The sequence below is a fragment of the Scatophagus argus genome, chromosome 6 (assembly GCF_020382885.2).
Source record: "Scatophagus argus isolate fScaArg1 chromosome 6, fScaArg1.pri, whole genome shotgun sequence".
NCBI classification, from domain to species: Eukaryota; Metazoa; Chordata; class Actinopteri; family Scatophagidae; genus Scatophagus; species Scatophagus argus.
Window position 1 is genome coordinate 6,667,803 of NC_058498.1, and position 19,536 is coordinate 6,687,338.

The 19,536-nt window shown below is 41.6% G+C and overlaps 1 protein-coding gene across 2 annotated transcripts in view; it reads right to left on the reverse strand.

Annotated features, from left to right (window-relative positions):
- pde4ba (phosphodiesterase 4B, cAMP-specific a) overlaps window positions 1-19,536 on the reverse strand; it is a 160,701-nt gene that overhangs the window by 117,442 nt on the left and 23,723 nt on the right. Inside the window, exon 3 of one of the 2 annotated variants that reach the window (XM_046390532.1) lies at window positions 13,329-13,567. In XM_046390532.1, coding sequence (XP_046246488.1) covers window positions 13,329-13,567 — 239 coding nt within the window. Of the gene's footprint in view, window positions 1-2,437; window positions 3,455-13,328; window positions 13,568-19,536 lie in introns of those variants that run through there. The other variant, XM_046390533.1, reaches the window with a different exon arrangement.

The window sequence follows — 19,536 nt, forward strand, 5'->3', positions numbered from 1 at the left end:
GCACAATGGATGATGATATTTTGGGGCAGAACACGGTGTATTTAATAACATGGGATAAATCATAGTATGCAATGACTAATCTTGTAATCCTACCCATTACTTTACAACAACCTAACATGCACTGTGTGCCTGATAAAAACAAGCCTGAAAAATAAGTTAAAAACACCTGGTACTGGTTAGTAAGTGCAGTTATCTCCTAAATTTTCCCCCTTTCTGTCCTGATTGCCATGTCTCTCTCTCTGGAGATGACTGATTTTCTCCCTTTAGGCTCTTTCTCGCTGTGTCTATTCTGCTCTCTCCTTTTCCTCTATTTCCATTTTTAGCTCTTCACCTGTCACTTAGGGAGAATTACAGTGAGTGAGCAGACAGACCTCAGTGTCTCAGTCAAGGACACTTTATCATGAACATGCCTGTTAATTGGCTGGCCTGGCAGTTAATGGCTGTAATGGGTGTTGTCATGTCCAAGCATTGAGCCCATATATTGCGGACTTATGAGAACAGATGAGGCAAAGGACACTACTGACATCTTAAATGATTTCTAAATGAAGCCATTTTCCTTGTTTTCATTTTTCTTGTACTCCCCACCTGTACCCACCCAACCCCACAAATCTCTCTCTCTCTCTCTCTCTCTCTCTCTCTCTCTCTCTGTGTGTGTGTGTGTGTGTGTGTGTGTGTGTCTTCAGAGATGGGCTGTGCAATGAGAAAGAGAGGAAATAAACAGACATTTAGACGTCCTGACTGCTGCTGTAGAAGGAGAGGAGAGACAATCATGCAAAGAGAGAAGAGAGAATAAACATTCATTACATTCAGATGCAATATGTGCATTCAAAAACAACACATATGGATATGGTGTCAACAAAATATGAACGTACTCTCCCACAGACACAATTTACGTCTGCACTAAAGTGACAAACCCACAGGCGTATTATCTGTTTTCCATCATACCAACAACACAGCATGTAGACACAACATACAGGGACAGATTCATATCTGGACTTATTTCCTTTCCCTCCCTGTCCCACAACAGAGGCTGTTTTTTTGTTGACCCACTGCATGAAAGCAGTGACATGACATTTATCATGTTTTTGTATGTATGTAAACCATTTCAGAGGTGTATACTGAGTGTTTATGTGTATATGCTAATTCTTTCTTTTGTAGATGGGGGTTTTCACCTTCACAAACCTCATGAAATAAAGAAAACCTCCCTCTGCCTAATTTGAACAAATTTACAGTAACTGCTGTTTTTTTATGAAGGACAAGAGTCACCTTGAGCCTTTGTAGTCAAATCAGAGCAGCTCTTTTCCTCGCCTCTAATCCATACATTGCATAACATAGGGAGCCCTCCCTTCACATTTACTATAGTGCCTAACTGCTGCAAAATGAAGAGGTACATACTGGGAGTGTGTTTGTGGGGGATGGGGTGCAAAATAATCCAAATAATAAAACAGGAGAGTGTGAGCTGTGAAAACACATCAGTTTCTAAACTCAGTTGACCAAGTCTGACTCACAGCTTCTGGGCTTCTTCTAGGAAATGCACCATGAGAAATAATATCAGCATCACAGAACGTGAATGGAACCAGATCCAGCACTGTGTGATGCTGCAGTGTCTTCGTCATTGTGTTGTGTTACGTTATGCTGAAATCCATTTGTTCACTGAGGTTTGAATCAAAAAGGTTAAGAACCACCAGGTTGCATAATGCACCTAACACTCACTCCACATCACTGCAGCCATCCGAAGAACTGATCCCCCACCCCCCCCACACACAGGGCAGGTACAGGCCAGAGATACACAAGATCAAAATGGAGGACAGGGGAGTCTGCTTAATGTGATTTTATTCCATTATGTAATACTCTAACCCAGTGACAAATTACCAGACAGCAATTCTATTGTGCATTTTCAACCCCAAAAATTGTGCCAAATTGTTTTGTTTTTAAGAGCAATCAAGATTTTATTTATGTATTTATTTTTTTTTTACCATCTACCTCATTTTCTGTACCTGTTCTGTATTTTCTCACTTTCCCTGAGACATTTATGTTCTCCCCATATCCTCTTTCTCTCCCCTGCTGGCTGTCTCTTTAACCCCCCTCTCTGTCTTCATACAAGAGTCATCTGTCCATCTTTCACTTCTCATCCCTTTTCCTTCCTCTCCATGCGTTATTTTACCATCCACCCCCTCTTAATTGCTATCTCTCTCAATCTCTCCCTCTCTCCCAATTCCCCACCAGATCAACCCCCACAAAGTCTCTTCGGTTTCCTCTTTCCGTCCACATCTTTTCCTTCCCCGTCTTATCTCTCTTCACTCTAATCCTCTGTCACATCCCTCAACCCCTACATGGTTTCTCGCGCCTCCCCCCACATCCATTTTCCACACGTTTCAACCCTGGACTTCTCTCTCTCCCTTTCTTTTCAATGACGCCCCCTGACCACAGATCTTACCAGGTATGGGCTACAGTGAAACGTCGCCTCTGTCGGATGCTCTTGTTGACCATCAGCTTACGGAAGAGGCGCGGGGAGCTTCTGGGGGACAGTTTGGGGGACGTGGCGCCCCTCTTCCCTCCAACCACACCTGGGATTTTGGGAGGCTCCAGCTCCAGGTGCATGTGCTCCTTGAATGTCCGGATGCAGGAGTCCATCTCAACGCTGAGCTCATTGGACGACATCACTGCAGAATGGGTCGAGTGCTGTATGGCAGACTTTCCTTCCTGTTCCAAAATCTGCCCCTTTCTGTCCAAATTCAGTCACATCAGCTGGTCATGTACAGCTGACTTTGTCCTCTTCTTGCCTTGTCCTGACCCAGAGAAGTTTAAACTGGGTTGAGCTGTTGCAGTGGAAAGATTAAGGCTATCTCACACACAAGCATTCAGCCAGAAAAAGGCCAGCTCAAACATACCGTTTTGTTGTTTGTGTTGCCTCTGTGCTCTCTATCCTTCCCCCTTTTCCCCCGTTCTTCACGGGTTTAGGGATTAGCTAGCCAGCAGTCGTGCCCTCTCCCTCTCGCTTTCCTTTAGCTCATGCACCGTGCTTTAGAAGAGCTTTACCCACAACAGGGTCTCATACAGCCCCTTCCAAGTGAGAAGAATTCCTCTTCTCAACGCTGCTTCCCACCCATGTCCCTCCTGGTCTTTGTGGCTGTCAAGTGTACACCACAGTGCTTTCTCACTCACCCTCCTTTCCTCGGTGTCCCTCTGTCTCTCTGTCACAGCTAAATGCCACCTCAGTACCAACTCTTTCTCTTAGTCCATCCAGGCAGCTTGATGTTGGAGGATCTCCCTTATGAAAGATTCAGAAGGGCTTAAAACTGCTCTCTGCCTCCTCCTGTCTTGCTCTCCCCTCCATCAACCACTGCTTGACTGACCTCCACTCTCTGCAAACAACCCCCACCTCTCCCAAAGGCACTCCCGGTGTGGCACAGAGTGACTCCCACGGTGCCGAGCCGCAAGTCAGATTCCCCTTCACTCGCGCAGTCAGAGCGATGAGCAAAGCAGAGCACAGCACGCAGGCAAATGCTTCACTTGCTGTTTCATTCAGAATATACACAAGAAGCCGAGAGCAGGCACGCAGCAAGTGCAAGCCACGCCTCCCCTGTCAGGGATTGGCTGGTGGTTGGTGTGACGACAAGCAGGCAGGCACAGTAACAGGTTGTCAGATTTATTATTTATTTTTCGATTTGCCAGGATTTGTGGTAGTGTTGCTGATGATGTTGTGACCTTTAGTGTGGCCGGCAACTAGTGAGCACAGGCCAAGAAAAAATGCATGGCAATTGGGAATGGCAAACAGATTAATGGGCATCAGTGAGGACAAACACACACACTACTGCTCAAAGGTCAACTGAGTCACATAAACACTCTAATGCATGTACATAAACGTCCCCCTGCAGTAAGAAGGCAAATTAACTTACTACACAAAGTATATTGCATCGCAATCCAACATTTTCATTCTCTCTCGTAAACACACTGACTTTCATCCATCCACAATTCTGTCTGAATGAAAGCAACCCAACCATGATAACCAACCAGATATATGTCCACACAAACAAAGGGCTATTCAGAGTGAAGACGACAGGGAAAAAGAGGGCCAATGCCCTAAAGGTAGAGAGACGAAGATGATGAGGGAGAAAAATCCAAAAGGAACATCAGAAGAGGCTGAATGGCACCGTGACGAGTATTAGAAATGTGAGCACTTTCTTGTCTGCTCTGTGGACTGATTTGTTTTGGTTGTGAGTCACTGAAGATTCTGAGCCATTGAAGCATGGAGTGCTTTCTCACTAAAGGCTTGCCAATACACCCTTTGAAAATAGTCTCTCCAAGCTTGTGTGTAAAGACGAAAACACTAGTAGTAATACGAGGCGTCACAGGAGCACAGCCGGCCAGAGTGTGTGCAGCTTTTGTTGTACACACTCAGGCAGTGATGCATGGCATTCCCTGGCATTTTCCTCTGCCATCCTCCTATTTAAAGCCCAATACAAATACTCAAAGTTTCCCAAGAAGACAGGTTAAAGGTTTACATAGACAGAGATGCATAACAAGAGCGATAACAACAGAGTACTGGAATGACAATGTAAAATGGAGGCAAGAAAATATCACTGACTCCAAAGTTTGCCTTGTGTGCACACAAGAAAGCACTTTCTTGCTGATGTGATGAAAGGTAAAGGAATGGATTAACGGGACAGCAGCAGTGGCAGTGTACAAAACCAGCTGTGCAAAAACATTAACAAGCACCGCGAGTGCATCCCTCATAAGAGACCAACTGAAATAGCAGGAATAAAAAGAAACGCTCCCAAACACGATAGTAGAAGTACTGGTATGATACAGTAAATGATCACCTCTTTTAGAACCACTCAAATGGTTGTAAAGGACAGGCTGGCTTACACAAAAATGAGTACCTCCATAAAACTTAATGAAGTGAATGGTGTGCCAGTCAGAACCACGCACATATCCCACCAGGCCTGTGCTGTGACCATAGCCAAATAAATGAAGGCAGCATTTGCATCCAATGTGGGAACACCTGCAGTTCCCATTCACATCACTTTAGCGGAAGGCACAGTACATGGGTGTGTTTCCATGCTCGCACATGTGAGGGTTACCACCAGTCTTCCAAATACAAGAGTTAAACTGCAGGACTGAATATGGAGATTCAGAAAACTGTGCTGGAAAACTTTCCTGTGTTAACTTTTCGGTGCCAAGTCAGGAAAGGATGATGCATCATCACTTGCAAAGGTGGACACAGCAAAGTAAAAGGTCTACTAAAACCTCTTGCTTCAACAGTGCTTACTTAAACTCTCCCTTAAGTTTGGGTAACAAGAAGACAAGAAACACGAAGGCAAAGTAAAGCAAGGTATCACCACAGTTAAAAGGCATTGGTCATATAACTGCTGAAGTATTTCCGACTGATATTGCTGGCATTGCTAAAAAGTATTTCACAGAATTATAAAAGAAAGAATTCTCACAGGGTCTCCATCCGCCTCCCATTTTTTCTCGAAAGCCGGCGCTGCTGCTGAATACTTACTATTAAAGATAAAACATCTACACACAAAATCTAAAAATATTAGTGAGATTACTGCACTGAAAAGGGAGATGACAAAAGATGAATGACTAAGCACAAACGAGGAGGGCAGAAAACCAATGCCAGCCAACAAATCATTTTAAAATAGATAAAGGACTGAAAGAGATTGAATTAGAGTGACTGGGCCATTTCATTTCCCATTAAATTCCAGTTTTTACATCCTTGAGGACACTGTGTCACCGCACAGGAAGAACTGAGATATACAACAGGCCCTGCAGCCAACAGCAAAGGACTTCTGCCAGCTGCTCACAGTGTTCCTCAGTACTGATACCTGTGCTGACTGATGCCAATGTTGCTTTCTTTTAGGCATCTAACAGACATGATTATTAAATTAGTCAGTTATTTGATTCACCGGAAAATAACTGACAATAATGGATTGGATTATTGATTCATCATTGAAGGAATTTATCGCAATTAGAGTCGAGAGCTATGCTAATGGCTCTGAGGCACAGCAGGGCTTTGAGACACATGCTTGGATCAGAAGACTAACATGCTCAATATGATAATGTTACCATGCTAATGTTTAGCAGGTACAGTAGTGGTCATGTTCACACCTTAGTTTAGCACATTAGCATTTGCTAATCGACTCTGAACACAAAGTACAACTGAGACTGATTGGAATTCAATTTTAAATTAATTAAATTCTGCAGGTCAATCAGAGTATTGAACTGACTGAAATTTTGACCAAATAGTTGCAGTACAAAAGTGATCATCAGTGTGATGAATATCCAACCACAGGAGGACATGAATGTTTGCACTAAATGTAATGGTAAGCATTTCAATAGTTGTCATGACTTAAAACCACAAATGTCAACCTCAAAGTGCCACTGCAAGAAACGCCAGGAGATTTGAAAAAGCCAGTCGGATTCATCCTCTGGGGACCGCGAGTGTTTATGCAAAATGTCACGGCAATTCATTCAGCAGTTGGTAGGATATTTCAGTCTGGACCAAAGCGGCGGACAGACCGTCAGACGCTGCCACCCCTACAGCGACGCCACTAGCAAAAGAGGATTTGCTCCTTCTCTGAATTTAACATCACTGTAAACTGAATAAAAGTGGAGGTTTTCAATATTGGTTGAAAACAAGGGAACAGGGGTTGGCAACAGGGATACAATGTGAAATACAATGTGAAATGTGAAACAGCTGGCAGAAAAAAGGGTGTTAAGATATGAAGGTGACCTTGACCTTGTTAATATTTCTTCTGGGTACAATTCGCGAGAACAGAGAACAAATGCTGACGCTCTGTCACTGGGATGTTTGAGTGCAGCATGATGACACTTATCCCATTTAAAAAAAAACAAACAAAAACTGTAAACTCACAGCCTAACAGATTAAACTAATCTGAGACTCAGGTTTAATTCACCCTCACACATGAGAGGATTGCCATGCAACACAAACTGACAACCAGGAGAGTAAAGAGGTAAATACGACAGATTATTTCAGAACTAAAGCTCTCTCAAAGCTGGTGATATTCAAAGGATTTGGCATAAACCTGGATCATATTTGGCCATCCAGTGTTCCACTAGCTGAGCTGTAAAGTCATGCAGAATGATGCTGAAATCTCCGGTGGGCAAAGTACTTCTCCTCCTCATAGACCGACAGCAACATTGCACTAAGAAAGCCACCTATTCAACAATAAAGATCATCACATATACCCACATAAATGTGCTAAAAAGCTAAAAATAAAATCCAGCCAATTGAAGCAGTATAAACAAATCAAATCTACCATATCAGCCTTTGATTACTTCCACATATTTGTTGAGATATTTCTTGTTAGCTGCTCATTTGTGTCCAGAATGTTCAGGCAATCCGCTGATAACAATAAATATGAAAAAGACCGAGGGAGGCGGCCGGTTTTCTGCGTTTTATAGGCATTTTATGGTACACTCTCCCACTGCCTCTGAGCAAGTGATCTATGTTTAATCATATTACATAACATCCTGGTGTACACTGTTTTAACCGATGGTATCATATAACTCTTACATATACACTTTGCTGACTGCGCGCTACTAATCATACTACTAATTCACTTTTCTGCAAAGGCTATTGCGCCATCAGGTTATGTGTATTTATACTGCCTAAATTCTAATGTAATTTTTCTTTTAATTGTATTACGCACTTATTATTCTATTATTTTTTAATTTCTCGTTGGTTCACTCCTCCCATCATCTGTGCTTTTTGCTGTCTCTGTGTAAATGTAACATCTGGTGGATCAATAAAGAATTTTCTTACAGTTTTAAATGAATAAGTGGACATGTTACACATTGAGACAAAGTTTTTATGCCTAATTTGTCTGCCTTAGTCTGTGTGTGTGTGTGCTAAAATTAAAAGTGTAAGTTTCAGTTTCTTCTCACTGACTGTGTGGATTATTCCCACCCACAAGAAAGGAGCCGCCAGGAGCACCAGCAGCGAGGCCAGAGCTCGACAGCACACTGCACAAAGAAAGTACACAGAGTGCAGACGAGCCACAATCTGACCATGTCATCCTGACCCAAAGGGAAAGAACACGTACGAGTATAGATCTGAATCAAGTTGGGAGAGAGATGCAAAATAAGAAATATCATTCATAGTGGGGAATATAATAAAATATTGTACATCACAGAGGAAACTGTTTGGACTTTAAAACAGATAAATGTTTACAGGCAGAAGCATTCATTCAAGGATTCATTCTGCGTGATATGACCCTGAAGTAGTTAAGTGGCCGCCACGATACCAGCTGGTCGAATTCTCTAAATGATAAGGAAAAGTACTTCAGTGCTTTCTTTCATATCTCCTTTAACATCAGATACAATGGAACATCGGTTACGGAAAAAAGGCCACAATGCTGTCGCACGACTCGTACCAACAGCAACAGGAAAAGCACATGTTTATGTAGCCTGTATGGGTGCATGGGCTGCTTTTTGATCTTTTTACAGATTGTGTCAAAGTTGTGTGATAATAACTTATGAACTCTATCAGTAGTCTTACAGAACACAGACTTGTCAGTGGTGACAGTAGTGTAAATACTGTCACTGGCCGTGAGTCAACTTCTTCTGGCGTTATTATGGCATTTGTGAATACTAGAAAAACAGAAACTAAAAATTAAATGCAAGTGTGAGGCGAAAGCTCCAAAACTTGTCTGCCAATATCGCCATACTTACTGTGGCCAAAAGCATAGGTAGCAGGAAACAGCATGGGTAGAGTTGTAAACATAAACTGGGAGCTAGCATGGTTCACAGGCTAACAACAGCAGTCCAAGAATTATTAATTAAACTGTACAGCTTCTTATCAAAAGCTTCAGTAAGTCTCTGCTGCTGCTTGGCTGCCGTTCAGTACAGCTATGCCCAACTCTGCTTCTCTGCTGCTTGGATTATTTCTCCTTGCAGTTATAAAGACTACCAACAAACAATATTTCCTGAATGAAATCAATCAGTCAGTCCCCCCATGCCCCCACCCCCAATCTCAAAGAGGCTTGACACCGGAGAGCCTGGCAATTTCATTTAATCAGTGCGAGCGTCGGGTCAGTTTGCAGCTGGACTGTAATGAGCCCCCCTGTTGCACATAGAAATGACGGGGAGGCACATTTTTGTCTGAGTGCACTTTAAGGTTTTTATTTGTTCCCTAGAGCCATTAATGGGCTGTTGTTCGGCTATTATGGGGCATCGTCAGCTAATCATCACCCATAGGTTTGCTGTAGTCTGCTCCTATCGAAGGAAAAGACCAGGTATGTCCCCTAGCAAATTTCACCAGCATATTATTGTGATAATTCAAAGAGATTCAAAGTGGCATGAACATGGCATCGGTCCCTAACCCTAACCCTACACTGAAGACTACTACGTGGGTTTTTCCTCTCATGCAGGCGGGTGGCATTTATGCAAATCTGCAATTAGCTGTCAGTAATAGTGAAAAGACATGCGGTGGGATGATAGAGCTCAGCCTCATTTTTCAACCACATGCCAAAAACGTTTAACAGACGTGTTTGTATTGCCCATCATTACCCTCTTCAGCTGATGAAGTGTTCATGGCAATTGCTAAAGCTACATCAGGCTGATGACTGATCACTGTTGTGGATGTGCTGTTGCATGTATCCACTGTCTTTCATTGTGTGCTTTGCACATTTAAACGTTTGAGTTTCTTTTGTTTGTTTGTTTTTTTGTTTTTTACTAGGGGTCAACTTTCATTTACAGTTTACATCTGCACCAACGCTGGCTTTGGCAGATTCACAAGCACACCCCAACCACACTCGGTTTCAGCAATCAATCCATGAGGCACTCTGAGCCCTCATACAACTGTGTACATCAGCAGGAAAAATAATTGAATCCCAAAATAACTTCCTGCTCCCTCGTCCTCCTTCCAAACACTGATGACAGCACTTAAGTACAAGCATAAAAAGAGAGGACTGAGACGGGATGATGGAAGCGTTGATGACTTGTGTTTAAACGATGTTACAGACAGATAGAGACCCACAAGTAACACACACACACTGGGACACGCACACACACATATACCAGCTGGAGGCTTCAATAGGGGAGGGGGGTAATCAGACTTGAGGACCTTCAGCAAGGTTCTGCTGACCCTAAAGTTTAGCAGCAGTGATGCCTGAAGGAGACATGGTGTGACAGCTTTTGAAAGGGGAGAGGAGGGCCAATAGGGAAAAGCACAAAGGGGGGAAACAAGTCTGCCTTAACCACAAGGGCTACCAACAGCTGACACACACCTCACCTGCTATCAAGTCTGAGGTTGCCAGAGCGGACTGTACAGCCACCAATAAGCTCGCTGTTAACAGAAAGAAATGAAAATCATGTTCATATTGTATGAAAATAATAAATAAAAATGTCCATAGGGGTTATAAATTAAAGGAAAAGTGTTTTTTAAAGGTCTTCGACCACCAAATGCTTCCACAAAAGCTTTGATGCTCCTTGGTATTGATCCTCTAAGTCTCTGGAACTGTAATGGAGTGATTTAAAGTCAAACAATATCCCTTCCCCCATTCAGGGTTATGATGACGGTGGCGCAGAGCAATATGTAACATCAGTTCAGTCGCATCACCCACTGGTGTTAAACTGGTGAGAACTGGTGACCACATGCCATGTTAATCACATCATTTTCATACTCAAATCATTCAGCGAGCCCACATGTGTGGAAGCATCTGCATTTATGTTTCTCTGCTCATTTATTTAACTTTTTTACATTAATGTGTCACCATACATCAAGTCAGAGTGAATGTGTGTGTGTGTGTGTGAACCATGGTCACACTGCTCTCTTCTGGTAGAAATATAAATTGCAGCTCTTCAAGCATTCACTCAAATGACTTCTCCATGAGCAGGACTTTCTGTTTAATTTCAGGATTTAAGTGTGACTGATAAAAAAAAGATGGCAGAAAATAATATTTTTTCCATTTCTTTTCTCAGTGTGTCAAGTGATATTGTGATGCCAGCTTCTCAAATGTGACAATTTGATGTTTTTCGTTCACATACATGACAGCAAATTAAACACCTTTGGGTTCTGGACTTGGCAAATAAAACAAGGAATACGACAACACCAGCCTGAGTTGTGGGGAATTAAAAGAAGAATTTCCTGACATTTTTCAGACAAAACAATTAATTGATTAATCAAGAAAGTAATAAATCATGAAAATAATTGTGAGAAGAATAAATCTTTTTGAAGATAAAGAGACATAAATTAATGATTTATTTTGTGATTTTACTATAACTTTCAAGCTGCTAAGTATTAATCACTTTCAAAACACCAGTTATAAAGGGTCAATTTATACTCGGTCAGTACCTGTAATGATAATCCTGGCATGTGCAGTTTTGTCAATAATTATTTCTGTCACTTGAAAATGTGGATGTGAAAACGAGTTCCATGTTATATATATTATTTCCCATTACTTGTCCTAAATGTTTTAGGTCGTTGCCATGGTATCCTTTCATATTTGTATGGAGACATTTAGGGATGTGTTGTATCGAAGTCATTATTTCGATACAATGACAACATTAATGCTGACCTACTGTACTGCTGGCAACAGGACAAAAGCGCACACACACACACACACACACACACACACACACACATACAGTACACATAAACATGCATGCATGTGAGCACAGCACCAGTCAGGACTGATTAGCACTGACCTCCCAAGAAGCCCTAACTCATCTAACTGAAAGGCATGAAACACTTGGCAATTCTTATTAAGGAGTTCCTCGACACACACACACACACACACACACCCATACACACACAACTTGAGCACAGAGCCAATTAGGACTGATTGACTCGTTAGGTAAGTGTGTCTGAATTTGACCAAAGTGAACAACTGGCCGCTTGCCGAGAGAGCAGGCCGACTTGCTGTTTGTGTGTGTGTATATGAAACTGCACATTGTACTCATACTGTTGCTGTGAGCATGTGTGTGTGTGTGTGTACAACTTTGTCTGCACATAAATAATGAAACACGGCAGTATCATCTTCAACAATGGCTTCAGTCCAACATGACAGCTTCATTCTAACAGGACCTCTGAAGCTCAGTCTGTGCTCAGTATGATGTGGGAACCTGAAGCTTGTTGTAACTTTGTCTGCAGTGATTAGCAGTTCAGACTGTTTTTAATTAGCGATTTACAACAAAACACAAGTTTACTTTAATGACACACACTCAGTCCTGACTGTCTGTATAGACATCACATCGCCAGTGTGACGCACTTAAGGTCACAAGTGGATAAAGCCAATAAAACTACATCATGAATAAAAATAACAAACTGGGAACACGAAAGCAGACTTGTCGGCCGTGGCAAGAGATTCTGACAATAAAAATCACAAACAGTGGCAGAGGCAAGGCAGAAAATTGGCTTCATCCAGTGCAAACCAAGAGTAAAGAAGGATACAGTACAGACACAGCACTCATTTCAAGTATACAAGAACCAGATGGCTCATACTCGTGGCCCCATCTATTGTTTGACAACCAAATCAACTGGAGCCTCTTTTACAGCACGCTGGAGAGGCCTGGCAGTGAGATAAACTGATATCTGGAGCCCAGCACACAGGTGCCGTCCACTACCAAGGCGTATCAAGCAAAACAATAAAATAATATAGAACGTCTTCAGCAATCCCACGGTGAAACTCATCCAACCCAGATGCCACAGTGAAGCATTTTGGCATCTTCAGTCTATCATCTTTTGACTCAGCCTTCTCCTCAAAGGATGAAATTCAAGAAACTCCTTTCACAACCCAACTCCATCCCCAATCAAAGTCAGCAGTTCTCCTCCCCAACTGGGACCAGCCTGGGCCAGACCATCCCTCCCCTTTCTGAGCTGTCTGACAGTTTGTCTGTTTGAGGCCAACTGTAAGATTTTCTCCACAGGCTCCCTAAAGTCTTCTCACAGCTGAATTTTTACTTCATCCTAGTTTTAAAAAACAGGCCCTTTCTGTTGTGGAGGTATTAGCCCGGGTGTAGATTTTGTAGCCTGTAACTTATTGCAGATACATTGGTATCATTACAGAGTTTGTCCACCAGAGAGCACTGATATGTTGATTGACTGAAAACGTATTCATTGGTTTTTTTTACATTAGACAAAGTGGTCTTTGATTTAGGCAAGGGGGACCACCTCCCATTACACAACACTGCATCTATTTGATGTACAAGAAAAAGACAATATCAACATCAGATAAAGCATATCTGAATCCAGTTACACCAATATTAGCCACATAGTGTAGGTAGTGTACGTCTGATTGTACTCAGCTGATAATGTGTCCCTGTTGTCAGGTCTTTTTCTTCTACTGTCCACTCACCAGTCGGGATCCACCGGTGTGATGTCTATCCGTGGAGGGGCTCCAAAAGGCAACGACGTCGGCCTGGCCATGATTTCATCGTCAGGTGTCCGCGACCTCTCTCCCTGGCGCCATGACAGTGGGGGCAGCTGCAGGTTGCCCGAGAAACGTCGTCGGCCACGGCGCAGGTCAACACCCAGTGTGCATGACGGGGATGTGAAAGACTCACTGAGGCAACAATCTGGAGGATCCTTGTTGTCCTGAGAAGATAAAGAAAAGAAGGGGGAAGAGCATGAAGAACACAGTTTTAATACTCATCCAGAGTGACGGAGAGTACAAAGTCATGTGTTTCATTACAGCTGTTTGTCCACTAAGAGGCATTACAGGCTTGGTTTTGACGAAAGATGGAGCTGCTTATAGTAAAGCACCTCATCACACTCTGGTGATCTACTACAACATTTTGATCAATAAGCCCTCTTCGACCCAAACCCAAATCTGCATCCTAAATTTGAGTTAATTAAAAATATTTTTTTAAAAAAAGACAAAGAAACTTGATTTAATGCTTTGCCACCCACAAAGCAGAGGTTCATTATTACAACGTCTTATATAAATGTTAAAATAAAATCCGCTAAAAATCATTGAGCTGTATACCGTGCAGTATAACATAATGATTTTTTTTCTTTCTCATCTCTTCACTCATTCCATCCCTCCGAAGGCTCGACTCTTTCCTTCCGACTCATTTACTGGCTTAATTTGTCTTGTTAGCGTGTGCTGTCTGTGGCAAACTGATTGCAGGGCATCAATAACCGTGTTTTTTCCTCAGCTGTGCAGTCTAATTTACATGTATGTAGCATAATAAATCTTGACTGTCTCTGTCTCATCAGCTCTCTACAGTTCTGAAAACCTGGACTGCACTGATGAAGCACCTCAGAGAGAGACACAGAAAAAATGTTCTGTTTGAAAAGGACTAACAACACCACCTCTATACACTCTCAACAAGGAGTGTAAGACCTCTTCTCACTTTCTATCCCAATAATTCGTTAGAAAATCAGTGCATTCCCCCCCCCCTTAAGCAACCAGGCAAAATCCTTCCCAATCTAACCATTCAACTAACCACCTCATCACGTGCTCAGCGTATACACAACGCATCTGCACCTGTAACACCTACAGCAGATTTTAGCCAGTGCCATGGTAATCCTAAACTATGCTTTAACATAAACTAAAAAATGTGTTACTTCTTACTTTTCTCTCTGGTTGAACTGATATAAACCAAACTGAGTAGCCAGATGTTTCTGATAACAGGTTAAGTCATGTTCAAGTGAAAACACCAAAGATCAGTTTTCTTTTGTGAGGATATATTGTCTATATATATATATTGTCTTATAAAACTGAAATTGAATGTTTGAGTTCTGGACTAATTTGAGAACTTTTGGAAATTGTAAGAGTCAATTTCACTTATTTTCTGGTATTTTTTTAAATTTAGAAATGATCACTTGATCCATGCATCCATTAGCCCTGCTAACTTATCACTGAGGGTCACTAAATAGGTCACGAGTCCATCACAGGGCTGACACATTGAGACAGACGACTCACTACGCTCAGATTCCCACCTATAAGTTATTTTGTGTCAGTAGTTAACCTAACTTGCGTGTCTTTGACCTGTGAGAGGAATCTGGAGCAAATGAAGGAAACCCCACTCAGAAAGGCCATAAGCTTTGAACCCACACTTTCAAGGGGACAAAGCTAACCACTGTAGCATGGTGTTGTTTCTGGTTTTATTTGAACCTCCACTCCTTGTAGATTGCATAGAATGTTTCATACAGTAAGTAACTCTCATGTCCAACTCTTAGGAAGTGTTTTTACTCTGGTCCTGTACTGTGTAAGTCTCCTTAGAGTTGGCAATAGTACCAAGAAAAAAATTAAATAAAATCAACAATCAAATGATATGAACAGATTCCACTGTTGAGTTCAATATCTACTGGGTCTCCAGTGGTAAGTCATTTTCCCAGTAAACACAGCCTCCCACTCTTAGTCCCACAACAGCTCATTGGCTATTTACCAACTCCCGCCGACTCAAGGCTCCTGTGCATTTTTCAAGCACAAGCACACAATGCCAGTGATCGTGATGGAAGCATTACAAACATTATTCATTTTTACTTTAGACAGTATGAGTTACAGCCTGTTTTTAGTGGTGTAGGTGGTGACTTATTTTCCCCTGGAGCCTCCAGGAATCCAACAGATTCCCACCGCTCAATCAGTGCTAATGGCCAACAAGGATATACTGAATATGTGAACATGTGAAGATGAATTTGGGAACTTGCTGTTTAGCTGAACATCTCAGTATTCACTGCAGATTATGATTTATGCTTGAAGAATGTTAATGGTTTTGTTTTCCAGTTGTAGACTTTATGTACTGTATTTCACAGGGAGGGACAACTCTTGTCTTTGTTTGCTTTTTTTTGTTGTTGTTGTTTTTAGTGGATGCTGCTGTTCAGCAAATCAGTTATGTATCAGAAACCATTATACTCACTGCTTGTCTCATCACTTGAGTTTCTTTTTGTACTCGTATAGGATCTGTAGATTAGTGCTGTGTAGCACTGTGCACTGTTTATTGCTGTTAAAGCCATGTGCTTTAATGCTGCCACATGTCTTTGACTGTTTTTATTAAATGTGTGTACGTTTAATTTTGACCACACTGCAAACCAGTTCCCCTCGCGAGTGATAAAGTCACTATCAGCACTGATAATGAGTCACGCAAGGTTTGGCAAGGCAGCTTTTCGTATATTTGGTGTTTATTAGGTGGCTCGTTTTGCATATTTCAATAACACATTTCAATGTTTTCTTCTTTACTTTGTCAAAACTTTAACTTTAAATCCTGATTAAAATATACAAGTGGAAAGACTTTAAACATAAATTTTATGCATAACTATTCAGAACTTACCACCTATTGTACTACACGTAATGATAGGAAATGACTATTAATCTTAAATTAAATTTCAACACATCCCAAGTATATCGTCAGCACCTGCCTGCACAAATTATTACACCCTGCCCTCTAGTGGCTCAAATCTGGGCACTTAAGATAGATAGATAGATAGATGACTTTATCCATCCCCGAGGGGAAATTAGCTAATTAGAGACAATTAATTAATTAATTAGAAACAAGACCCAACAAACGGTAAAACTCTAAAGTCTGACTCATTTGGGTGCTGACTCTACACACACCACACAAAGATTTGCATAGATTTAAATTTCTAAGCCTGACTTCACAGTTTACACCTTTACTTTCTTCACATTCAAACTTGGTTTCAAGGAATGAGTCCGATGTTTAAAGAAGCATCTACATTTAATTCAAAAAAATTAAGACTAAGATTAAAGCATGTCTATCATTCAGATTCATTCCTTGCCTTGAAGGTTAAGAAAACTTTATTTTGAGAGCACAGCTGAGAGACAAATCGGTGCACGGGACCCTCAATGCACAGGACCCAATGGATCCAACAGTCAGATGCCGGCAACCACAAAATACCCTTGGAGGTCCTGTGTCCCTTCTCCTGACTGGTCAGAGCTGTTCTGGCAACACAAAAGGGACCTAGAAAATATTATGCCTTAAGGTGGTTTTAATGTTGTGGCTGATCAGTGTACAAGTTATCAATACGAAAACTATGAAATTACTGGTTATTTTATGGGTTTCAGCTGTAGCAAGTAGGTTATATTATCAGTTATCAATATTGGCTGGAGAAAAAGTCATATGGTGCATCCCGTGTGCTTTCTGATGCTGTTGGTGATATTTGTTGTTAAGAGATATTTGCCTTGAGAGGAATAAGGAGAAAGAGACATATAAAATAAATAATTTTCTATGACAGCTCAGAGATAGCTTGGTGGGAAGACATGGACAAAGTGAGATGGGAGAGTGATAAGAAGTGGCTTTGAGGTGAGTGTCATGGAGTCCTGTTGCTTTTCTCATGGTTTTAATCAAATCAGTTCCAATTCTGGGTAGGTGCACCAACATGTTGTAGTTTATCTGTGGCCGCCGTAGAAGCCACCACACTTCACGGCTATACAACACATGGATCATGACCTCATACGGGAAGAAAGAACACAGTGACCGCTTTTCACTTCCCTTTTTCGCTACAGTCATGTGATTGACTGAGTGAATAGAGACGTTGAGCATTGCGTGTCTAATCTGTGTCAGACACAAAACTGTGGCTGATCACTTAATATTTATGGGGGGTGACACAGTCTGGGCTCTTCTGTGTGGAGTTAATGTGTTCCGGCTTCCTCCCACAGTCCCAAAAAGGTTAATTAGCGACTCTGCATCACCCCTAGGTGTGAGTGAGTGAGTGTGTGTGTGTGTCAGCCCTGTCCAGGGTGAACCCAGACTCTCATCTGTAGTCAGCTGGGACAGGCTCCAGACCCCCTGCGACCCTGACGGATAAGCGTTATGTAAAATGCATGGATGGATGGATGGATTTTCAAAGATGAAAAAAGCCCAGAAAGTCATGGACGAGTTGATAAATGCAGAGATGTGAGCACAACTTGAGTCATTTGTCTGTTTACGTTACTCTTAACCTTTTTTTCTCTTACACCAGATTGGGTTCCATTAGCTTTTTGTAAAAGTTTGTGTGTGAGTTATTAGCGCCCGCTGGCTATTTTCAAACTAGTGAGCTACTAAACTAAGCTGCACCATTAAAAGTTATGGAATGTCTTAAAGATTTAATTTGATTGCTAGGAAACCTTCATCCAATCAAAAACACACAAACACAATACATCATTTCACTGTATTAACTCTTAAAAATAAAAGTGTGTTCAGACCTGTTAAATGTTCAACTTATTCCCAAGCCCAAAGCTTTCAATATTCAGTGTTGGTTGATACTGTCAGATGGCTGCCCACTCTATACAATTGGCAATAAAGCTTTCTGATCTGATCATCTGGTCAGATAACAATATTGTCTTTCCAATATTTTGTCCAGCAGTATACAAATACTTCAGGCTCTCCTCACCTTTCGTCCTTTAAACTAAATGACACACAGCAGACACAGGAACAGTGAAACCATTTGGCACAGTAAAAACCGAGGCAGGTCTGCTAACTGCTGAGCCTTCACTCATTCCTCCCACGTATTCTACTTTTTATCCTTAGATGACCTTCAAAGGCTGTGATGCATGTGTGTGTATGTGTGTGTGTGTGTGTGTGTGTGTGTGTGTGTGTGTGTGTGCAGGGCAGAAGCAGGATGGGTCAGGTACAGACGGTAATTAGCCCATTAGCAGCACTGTCCCCATGGCCTCTTTGTCTTCCTGGGGCCACTAAGTACTCTGATTGTGACACAGCGATTAGTCTTATACACATACTCATGAAAAATGTCTACTCGCCTCTCCAGGTACTTCATGCACACACGCCGAAACTCATAGCGGACAGGAGTGCTTTGTCAACAGCGAATTTATACCCAGACCGTACAACACATGTCTGTCCTCACCAGAAAAACAACAGTACGAGGCATTTGCTCATTACCTTGAGCAACCTTTTGCTGTGGTGATTTATGAGAGTCCTCTTCCAGAAAAACAAACAACGCAGGTTAAAGTCACGTATGTTTACAAGAAGAAACAAAGAAGGAAGGAACATAGTGTCTTAATCCCAGAGCACAAACAGTTTACCAGGTTGTGTGTTTCCAGTCTCCTAAAAACAATTCTGTTTTCCTTTAAAGAAAAAGATCACTTCCCTCCATATGAATTTGAAAAAATCTCTTCAAAAGGGACAGCACATGCTCACTTCAGAGCACACAAACGAACATCTTCAAACCTTTAGACAAAGTGAAAGCTTCCCCAAAGGTGTACAGGAAAAGATAGGAAAAGACAGGAATAAGTTTTTAAGAGTTTTTTTTTAAAAAAAAGCTCTGACAACAACATATCTTTTTTTCTGCACACAAATACAGAAAATAAATAGGAATCTTGATATGAATCCCTTAGCTGTGGGTTCGGGTGGTTTCAGGGGCGTTAAAACATAAGCAAAAGTCAGTTTAATAACAGTTCATTACTAAACTGAAACCGAAATGAAAACAACCTTTGTCTGAACTTTTTATGTCAGTTGATACAGACAATATTTGGACACTTTTCACACATCGATACTCAAGGCATAAGATAAATTGAATTTTGCTTGTGATACACGTTCTGTCAAAAAGGTTCGCAACACAACGCAGTCTATCCAAGTTTATTAATTAAATTATTTTGGAGTTTT